Consider the following 11,205-nt stretch of genomic DNA (forward strand, 5'->3'; position numbering starts at 1 on the left):
TGGAATTGGTTAAGTAAGTATATCTCTTTACAGTATTATATGCATGTTTGATATCAATCTAATATACAATGTTAAGATTTAGTTCTAGTCGAATATATAATGTTTTAGTTCTAGCCAAGTGGAATGTTACACTACAATGATCTAACAAGGTCATTGTGAAATGCTTATTAGAGAACCTGATAAGGTAGAGGAGGCTTCAAAAGTTGTGATGTGAGTCTAAACTCATCCTCCCTCCTTTGCTCCACAAAGGGTGGGGCCTATTAGCCCATCATCCAATGATATGACTATCGTGCCTATCTATGAACAATGGGCTCCCTTCTGTGAACAAGCATTGGACACACACAATGGGCTCCCTTCTTCAATTGGCATCCCCACCCTTAGAGATTCAAGCTCAAGGAGATATTGAGGGACTAGTGCCAATCGACCCTTTAAAGGGCTCCCACTACACCCTATCTTTCATATGTGGGATAACTAGATGCACTCTGATCCAACCATGACTCAACAATGCAAGAATGGGCACCAAAATTATACCGTCCTTCCATCTAGGGGTGAGAAGCCAAGACCGAGACCCTGCACAATAAAGTTCATGTGGACCCATAACCTTGTCAGCACAATGTTCAACTGCACGACGTCACGATCCGCTACCCCATGTGTACAAGCAATAAGTTCACACAACTAGCACCCATCACCAACTTTTACCTCCCCCCATAAAAAGTCAAGCCTAAGTAGATATCATAGCTTCTTCTAAGTGATTATAATGTGACAAAATGTGCCTTCGTAAGTATTTTTAAAAAGCATGAGGGAATTTTCTATAAAAAGAAAAAATACCTCCAATCCTATGATTCCTCCTGTGAATTCTCCTCGATTTTGAAACCCACTACAATGAAAGAGAAAGAGAGAAAATTACATTGAGAAAGAAAGAGAGAATCGTTGTTTTAAAAATCTTGGGAAGAACTACTTGATGAGAATCCCATGTAGCAATCTTCCCCATTCAATGCACAAATTGAAAATCCATGTCTTCCCCATGCCTAGTGTTTTTCTAGACTGTATTATTAAAAAAATTTACAAAAGAAAAGAAAGGTGGCATTTGGGTCCTTAGAAGTTCAAATGTTGCTTTTCAAAAGTTCAGAATACCTAAAGTCTTGCACAAACTATGCACGTGCATATCTTTGTGTGCATGTGCGCAAGAGAGTGTGGGTGTGCATCTATGTGCTTATGTGTGTGGATGCACATGTGTATATAAGTGCATGTGTGTGTATATTTGTATGCATGTGCGCATGCACTAACACTTGTGTGTGCATATGTGCATGCATACACACACGTGTGTGTTTACATGCTCACAAATGTACATGCACATGCACACGCTCATGAGTGTGCATGCACATACACGTATATGTACATGCAAGTGTGTATACATTTATATGTATGTATATAAATGCATGTGTGCGTGTGTATACATGCATGCATGTTCATGTATGTGTCGATTTTATGTGTACGTACAAGTGTGATTGTGCATGTGTCAATTCTACATGTGAAAGTGTATCTATGTATATGTGCATGTGTGTGTGCCAAATCTATGTACACTTGTGCATGTGCAAATGTATGTGTCTTTATGTGTTAATTGTGTGTACACACGTATGTGTGAGTGCACCTTTATATATTACAGCTTTAATGAAAGCACTCTCACGTTGAGACTGTGTATCAACTCTATGTGTGCACATGTATGATTGTGTGTCCGACAAAATCACATACGCGGGTGCTTATGTGTCTCTATATATGTGTACATGTGCTTATGTGTATGCTTGTGTATGTGTATGCATGTGTATGTCTCTATATGTGTGTACACAAGAGTGTATGGGTGTATATGTGCCTATCTATATACACACGTATATATACATGCATGTGTGTACATGTGCACACATGTATGCTTGTGTGCGCATGTATACATGCATGTGTATGTCTATGTGTTGTGCAAGTGTGTATGTACATCATGTGCACTTGTGTGTGCACATATATGGGTGTGTATATGTATGTGCATGTGATTAGATGTGTCAATTTTGTGTACACACGAGTGTGCATGCGTCTATATGTATACACATGTATGTCTATGGTTACACCTATGCAAGAGTGTGGATGTGCATCTATACGTCTGTGTATGGATGCATGTGTGTATATAAGTGTATGTATGTGCATGTGTACATGTGTACACATGCATATGCACTTATGCGTGCATATATACATGCATGTATGTATATGTGTGCATGCACGTGTATGCATGTGTATAAGTGTGTAGTGTGTGTGCAAGTGTGCATGCAAGCATACAAGAGTCTGTGTATTCGTGTATGACTTTATGTGTATACATCATGTACATGTGCGCACATGAATGTGTGCACACATGCATGTGATTATATGTGTTGTTCTATGTGCACATACAAGTGTGTTGATTCTATGTGCACGTACAAGTGTGTCGATTGTGTATGTTTATGTGTGCACATGAGTGAAAGTGCATGTGTATATGCATGCATGTGTGTCAAGCGTGTGTACACCAACTCTGTGTGTATACATACATACGTGCAAGTGTATACCTTCATGTGTCAATAGTGTGCACACATGTTTATGTGAGTGCACCCTCATTTATTATAGCCTTAATTAAGATAGCTCACATTACCCTCACGCTAAGACTATGTGTATCGACTTTATGTGGACACATATGATTGGGTGTGCCGACTAAATCACATGTGCATGTGCACTGTGTGCTTGTATGTGCATGCACCTATATACATACACATGTATCTTTGACTATTTGTATCAATTTTGTGTGGTCACTGTGATCGTGTATATTTTGTTGTGTGTGGTCACTATATGATCGTGTATACTGACCAATCACATGTGCATGTGCACCATGTGTGCTTGTATTTACACCATGTGTGCTTGTATGTGCATGCTTATGTATATACCTAGTATGTGTCTATGCACATACGCGAGTACACATATTTATATACCTATGTATGGATACACGCATGTATAGGTACATGCGCTTGTACAAGCATACACGTACATGCATACATGCATGTGTTTGTGTGTATACTAGAGTGTACACACCACATATATTTGTGATATGCATGTGTATGCGTGTGTATGTGCATGCTAGCAAGTGTCATGTCCACATGTGGATGTGTACACACATGCATGTGGTTGACTGGGTGTCAATTCTATGTGCACACATGTGAGTTACTTTAGGTACATGTAGTCATGTGTGCATGTGCAAGTGTACAACTATATACATATATGCTTACATGTGTATGAACACGTATATGCATCATGTGCATGTGAGTGCACACACAAACACATGGATGATTGGACATGTCAATTTTGTGCACACGTGTGACTGTGTACATGCATAGTTGTGTTTTTGCATGTGTAAGTGTATAACTATATACATGTGTGCTTACATCTGTCTTGCATGAGTACGTGCAAGTATGTGTACACGCACGCAAGAGTGCATGTGTATGTGGATACACGTGTATATGTATGTGTATGTGTATGTATGCATGTATATTTAATTTTTATTAAAAAACATTTTAAAAAATAGAAATGATTATTTTTTTTACTTTTTTTTCATTGGTGGAGATGGGCAATAAGGTGTGCTGGCTTATTGTATCCTCAAATAGATACACCTTACATATAATGATAGGGTGTTCTATTTTTGAACAATGATGATAGAGAGATTTGTTTTCATCATATAAGTGACCTCCCTAAACACTACAATGCCCTCTCTTTACACTAAAATTCAAATTTGAAATGGAATAAAGCTTGTCTTTCACTCTTTAACTATTCCTTACAAGTGGTATAATGAGATGGCCACAAAGTGACAGGTGGGTGAATGATGTGGCAAGGACAAAATAATGAGTATAAGATGTCCAAAGGCAAGCCCAACATGACACCATTTTCCAAAACCATGACAACTCTGTTGGTGTGGGACTACTATTGCTAGCAAGTACTTGTGAGATTTGAACATCAACTTAAAAGTGAGCTTCTATTATCGGAATTGGTTTCCTTGCATGCATTCCGCTGAGGCTTAGGCCATTGTACCCTCTGTATTGGCATGAGCTTAACTATTGTTATGAGCTAACTGTTTACTGCCCAAATCATAGAGATGAGGGCTAATGTTGTGTCCATCTTTACGAATGGGAACTAACCAAAAGAAAAAATACTTTATTCACCCCATCCCATGAAGGTTTAAACACTAAAGGCAAATCTTCAAAATATATACGCACTGACAAATATAAGAAAGGCTACTAAATCATCTAATTACTATCTAGTAACTGTTTGAGATTAAGAACTACGTTAAACCAACACCCTTTCACAAGAGCTTCGATAGATTGACCAAAATCTTTATCTCGGTTAAAAATCCACCAAGCCTTTCAACTACAGGACGCATCCAATGCCCTTCAAGAATTAACCTCTTCATCTTCTTCAATCTTGGGTGCCAGGTAAAATCTAATGTAGCCCATTTCAGCAATCTTGTACTCCACCACAACAGGCAATTCACTAGACATGCTTACAGTCACGGTGTTGGAAAGAGGAGTGGCCTTTGTGAAAGAGTTCATGTAGCGAAGCGCGAACGTCAGGGAGACCGGCTGCTGAATTTGGATGACAGTGGCATCCTCGGGCTGCAAAGAGAAACAGAAATTTCATCATTACAAATCGGAATCCCATTGCCATTTCTACATAAAGCAAAGCACTACATAATGGACTCTATAATCTAGATTGCATGGCCACTGCAATCTAAAGCAACCAAATTAACTGATGGGAGGGTAGCTTCCACCTTATCAACTGAGGTGTTTTGTCGGCACACAATGTTAGCACTCCCTATGTCACCCTTTGTAGAGAACTTGACTCCCTCTTTCGTTGCTGAAATGACAACTGCCAAAACAATAGCCTATTGCGTAAGCACACATGAATAGGGTCTCCACAAAACAGAGAAAATATCAAACTGCCAGGCTACCCGGATTCAACCCCCATGCCGAGCTACCTTAGAGTGGCTCCCCATTCAGGTAAAGCAGTCCTTGGCAGCCACCCTCCTTAGAAAACTCCTCCACAAAGTCTGTCAGTCACCTTCATGGGGAGAGCACCCTATACCAGGCACACTAGCAAGGGGGTTGCTGCACAAAGTGATCCGTATAAAGGCAAAATTGTGCATCAAAGCATCTCACCAGTATCCCCAATTGTGCTAAGGTCCCGGCAGATTCTTGCAAATTCCTGAGATGGCATCCTTATGATGGCCTCATACTCCGTTTCAGGAATACCCAGATGTTCACTATCTATGTCCATCAACTTCATCTCAAAATCAGAGATCTTATCCTGGTCTGCACAACACCAAAAAGACGTGAACAAACTTATGCAGCAGTCCATTAACATCCAGCAAGATGCACTTCGTCTAAAATGCAAGATTAACTTCATCCAAACCACCCACTTTGAGACCTCACATGGATGGGCAAAACTAGTGCACAAGATCTCACATGAGATCCCCCACATAAGACTTCATATGCCCCAACAGACCAATGTAAGTGTCTAGCATTAAAAACAGAAGAAAATTATTCAGACCTGAAGCGAACACAAAAGCTTTTGTAGGCATGGAGTATCAGAAAATTCACGAGGGCCCATATCTTGCAAAGCGAAGAGTATAATCTTGACCTTACGAAGATCTAGATTCTACTGTCAAGCTAGGGCATTGACACAAATAATGTCAAGGCCAATATATTGCGATGGAACCCACGAAATTATGCACAAAACCCAAAACCAGGATACTCGTTACTCTGCTTCAAGCACATCAAAGAAGTGGTAATTTACTAGGCTTTTGCCGTCTTTAAAAGCCATGAGCTTTGAGCTATGAAAGAAGCCCGAGCTATAGGGAACCCAGACAGCCTTTGGATAGAGCACCTATCTACCCTTACTCAGAGCCTTAAATGATGCCCTGCCAAATTTGACCCCAGTCAATTACAGACAGACCCTAGATATAAACCTTGGACTTGGACAGCATGACATAAGCCAGCCTACACCTGATTTGTAAAAAAAGAACCCTAATCCTTATCTGTAGCAAATAGTTGAAACCATGACATATGCCTACTCCTAATTTGTTGAAAAAAGGAACCCTGATCTTTATCTAAGGCAAATACGGGGTAGAACTCATGCAGTAATTTTCTGAAATTAGAAACCATAATACTGAATAACCCAATTTGTGGAAAACAGAACCCGTAGTCCTACTCTGTAGAGAACGGAGGCCCTAGCCCTAATGTGCTGAAGCCGAAACTATAACCCTGAACTATAATCCAAATTTATTAAGAACAAAAACCTTAACCGTAGCGACATACTTGGGCTTTCAAACATGAAAGTGACGGTGTCTCCGCCATCGTCAGCTTTGATGGTGATGATGTCGTCGTTGCCGGCACATTTGAGCATCTTGGCCATGTTATTTAGGTTCATGCCCATAGAGAGGTTGCGGTCACAGCGGTAGTGCTCAAAGCCCTCGGATCTGAGCAGGAGGGCCACTAGGGCAACGTGGCTGGAGTCCATGGCCTGCAGGGAGAAGCCCGTCGCAGAGCAGTCGAAGTTAGCATCGGTAACAAGGTCCTTTATGGCCTCCAGAACCTTCTTCAGCAGGCTGCCTTGGAGCAGTCTCAGTTCCAACATAGTGGCTGGGCTAAGAGGGCTGAGGAGAAGGAGATGGAGAGTGGCTGGAATGTGAAGAAAACAAGTGCTGTGCAACGTCTCCTCCCCCCACTGTTTCTCCTGGCAAGATCTGGCCTTCGGAAATGATTCAACCTGGAGTACAATGCGCGGGAAAAGGCAAACCCATTTTGGGCGGGAAGGCGCTAGTATGCCACGTGTTTATTTTTATTGGGGGGGGCTAAGGGCCTTTTCCCACGGCCAACTTTTGGCCTTTACACATTAGAACTAGGTTGCCAGGCAATGGACTCCAAGCACTATCACCTCTCCACACAATCCAAATAAGCAAGCTAGACTCAATTGTGATAATTGGATTATGTGTGTTCACTTTAGTCAAAATGACGCCACCCACATATACAAGCCACATATTCACAATGCATGGTCACCCTATGTCTGAGGGGGCAAAAGCTAGAAATTGGCTTATTTTCTGGGTTAAGTATATACTACCGATGTTACACAAGTCATAAGCTCGGTAAATGACTAACACTCGACATTATACAAGTCGTAAGCTCAGAGATATCCCAAAATATGTTACACGAAGCGCTTTGCACAGTACAAAATGATATGGTCAAAAAGGGTGTAGCCACGTGTCTCGGAGTTATGTTAACCAACCATTGTGGTTAGAACACCCCCTCCCTAATCATGATGGTTCCATCCTCAAAATCTGCATGATACATGGGGGAGGTCTCAATGGTAAAAGTTATTATAATGCCAGTAGAGCGCAGGCAGAGCCTCTCACTCGAGGCCTCGCCCACCAACCACGGATATCCGGACAAGAGACTAATCCCTCGGTTCTTGAACCCAGAAAAAACTTCCCTCGCCCAGCAGACATAGGCGATTCCTCCAGGATATTTTATTCTAACGTATCACTAACCAAACTGATACGACCGAACCCGTAAGTCTCATGGTCAGATCAAGGAAGAGACTTGCACTTGGATCATAGAGTCCAATGTTGTTTTCCTCATCAAAAGGCACAGCTGTTGATTCTTTTCCATAGAACAAGGGTTATCCGGGATTTACTTCAACTATCGTAACTTAACAGAATTGAATCTCATTTTAGGGATCCATCAGTCCAGCCTAACCCCATCCAATCTCATGGGTTAGCCAACCGCCCAACCACTGTAGTGATAGGATTCATTTAGAAATTTGGTTATGTTTTGCCCACGGGTACCAGGGAAAAGAGTTCCCAGGCCCCCTAACTGGCGCTTCAAGCAAACTTCAAGATAGTCACACCACTTACACACCCAATATGAAATTGCCTGTTTTACAAATTCAGCTGTCTTTAAAACAATCTTTTAATGAAACCATAGTATCACTAATCATAATCCTCCAAAATATCTAGCTTGAATTCCAATATACAATCATTCCTTCATCGGTGTACCTATGGCATCATTGGTATAACCAGAACGCTCACCACCTATTCACTCAGGGGCCTTTTCAATGGTTCCTAGCTCATAGTACCCAGAAATATAATCACATAAGAAAAATCCAGATAGACTCTCTGTTGAAGATTAGCAAGATCAACCAATAGATCCATATAAAAGAGCCATGGACTCATCCGTTGAGGACCAGCAAGGCCCATACCCAAGTTCAGAAAACAACTCTAACTCCTTATTCCATTTTCTTTCCCGATACACGCGTGGGTATCTTCAGGGCACCCAGAGCCCGAGCACTGTATGGTCAACACCCTCTAGGCTCCTTTGCAAGTCACATAACGCTTCACTCATAGGCCGCTTCCTTGGTTCCTCATCCACCGTACCGGAAGCTCGCCATATTTAAATCGAACCGAGGCTGGTCAAGACCTCGACCGACCTTGCTACGCGAGACGTCCCCCGTTGACTCTCCGTCAGCTGTTGCAACTTTATCACTTAGGTCTCTACGACCTCATTCACAAGATAGTCAAAATGCTTCCCCATCATTCACAAGATAGTCAAAATGCTTCCCCATCATTCTTGACATAAAATAGTCATTTAAAAACATGTCATAAATATAGTTTCTAACGAACTCTCATCTTCCCACATTGTTCCAAATCAATTCACTTTGCTTCTTCCACATCCAGTCATATTTATTCTCATCATCCTTCATCCATTCTCATCCAATCACATCATATTACATCTCATCATATCTATCCACATCACACCACATTCATCCACATCACATCCATTTACATCTATTCAAATCCTCATCACATCACGTTACATCCATCCTCATCACATCTCATCCATTCACATCTACCCATATCCACATCTTATCCATTCACATCATATCTCATCCATTCACATCTACCCTGATCCACATCACATCCATTCACATCTACCCATATCCACATCTTATCCATTCACATCACATCTCATCCACTCACATCTACCCTGATCCACATCACATCCATTCACATCACATCTCATCCATTCACATCTACCTAGATCCACATCACATCACATCACATTTATCCACATCACATCTCATCCATTCACATCTCATCCATTTACATCTATCCACATCACATCTCATCCATTCACATCTATCCAAGTCCACATCTCATCACATTCATCCACCTTACATCTCATCCATCCATTCACATTACATGACATCCATTTATATTCATTCAGATCCATATCTCATCACATCACATCCATCCACATCACATCTCATCCATTCACATCTCATCACATCACATTCACATCCATTTACATCTCATCATATCATATTCACATCATATCACATCTATTCACACCTACCCAGATCCACATCACATCTATCCACATCACATCACATTCATCCACATCACATCCATTTACATCTATTCAGATCCTCATCACATCACGTTATATCCATCCTCATCACATCACATTACATCCATCCTCATCACATCTCATCTATTCACATCTACCCATATCCATATCTTATCCATTCACATCTACCCTGATCCACATCACATCCATTCACATCTACCTAGATCCACATCACATCTATCCACATCACATCTCATCCATTCACATCTATCCAAGTCCACATCTCATCACATTCATCCACCTTACATCTCATCCATCCATTCGCATTACATCACATCCATTTATATTCATTTAAATCCATATCTCATCACATCACATCCATCCACATCACATCTCATCCATTCACATCCATTTACATCTCATCATCACATTCACATCCATTTACATCTCATCACATCACATTCACATCCATTCACATCTCACCACATCACATTCACATCCATTTACATCTCATCACATCACATTCGCATCCATTTACATCTCATCATATCATATTCACATCATATCACATCTATGCACACCTACCCAGATCCACATCACATCCATTCACATCTACCCAGATCCACATCACATCCATTCACATCACGTCACATCCATTCCCATCTCATTACGTCACATTCACATCTCATTACGTCCATTCAGATATCATCTCTTTTACTTAAAGAAAGCATTACAAATAAGCATAAAGATTAACTTTCTCTTAATTAAACATTAAGACTTTAAGGGAAAGCTTGATTTGAATTAAAACAACCATTTAGAAAGCTTCTCAAGCTTGAGAGGGGTTGAGAAGAAGAAAGTTATTGAGAAAATTAGAAAAAAACATAAAAATTGATTTTACCTCCAAGTTTTGCTTGATTCTCTAATTGGAGTGAAGCCCCCGACCAATCAATTGGTCCACCAAGAGGAGAAGAGCTACTCCAAGAGTTGTTGTAGAGAGAGAGAGCTCCAAGCTCCCAAGAGAGCGAAAAATTTAAGGGATAATAGAAAATATGATTATTTTAATATAATACTGGCATGGTATAGTTCCAATATCCCATTATAAATGACTGAGGGTCTATTTATAGGTGAGGAAGGCCACTAACCAAGTCCAACTGGGTTTTAGAATTTTCCAGGTCCAGTTTGACTCAATTTGGACAAGATTTGGACCAGTTTGGCTCCCTTTTTTATTTGGTTTGATCCAGGAGAGAGGAGAGATAAAAATATCACAATTTTTTTGAATTAAAAACCCTTCCACACGTGAAAAAGGCACCTACCTAAAGAGTCTCCCTTTCCTTACCAAGGTGTCAAAAATGCATCATTATTCCAAAATATCTTATTTTTTTAGTAATATCTCATAATTTTTAACTAATAAACCTATTACGGTGTTTCTGTCTTATATGGACAAACAGAGCATGCTGTTGACTCCTACGCCTTGACAGTGTCTAATCACCCTGCAAAACCGACTGAGGTTGCATCCCAGCCCCTATACATAGAATGGTTAGGTAGAATTGCTAAAGATCTTGATGGGCAGGCCCATATTGCTGAAGCAAAGGTTGGTTCTGCTTAACAGAGAAGAGGGATTTGTGGCTACGCAACGAAGGCACCTATTCGGCCTATGCCCCGATTATAGTAGAGATGAAGAGACTTAGAGCAGACATGGAGATATTAAAAGCATCTCCCCTAGAAAATGAAGCTCTCATTCTGA

The 11,205-nt window shown here is 40.7% G+C and overlaps 1 protein-coding gene across 1 annotated transcript; it reads right to left on the reverse strand.

Annotated features, from left to right (window-relative positions):
- Positions 1-4,450: 4,450 nt before the first annotated feature.
- Positions 4,451-6,833, reverse strand: LOC147642091 (DNA sliding clamp PCNA-like). Its single transcript, XM_086802775.1, has 4 exons — positions 6,375-6,833; positions 5,217-5,369; positions 4,829-4,926; positions 4,451-4,673 (listed from the first exon to the last, which is right to left on the reverse strand). The coding sequence occupies exons 1-4, from the start codon at positions 6,691-6,693 to the stop codon at positions 4,452-4,454; spliced, it is 792 nt and encodes a 263-aa protein (XP_086658901.1). The 5' UTR covers positions 6,694-6,833; the 3' UTR covers position 4,451.
- Positions 6,834-11,205: the final 4,372 nt, after the last annotated feature.

Source organism: Cibotium barometz, chromosome 1 (assembly GCF_041138505.1).
Source record: "Cibotium barometz isolate CiBa-2024 chromosome 1, ASM4113850v1, whole genome shotgun sequence".
Lineage (NCBI taxonomy): Eukaryota > Viridiplantae > Streptophyta > Polypodiopsida > Cyatheales > Cibotiaceae > Cibotium > Cibotium barometz.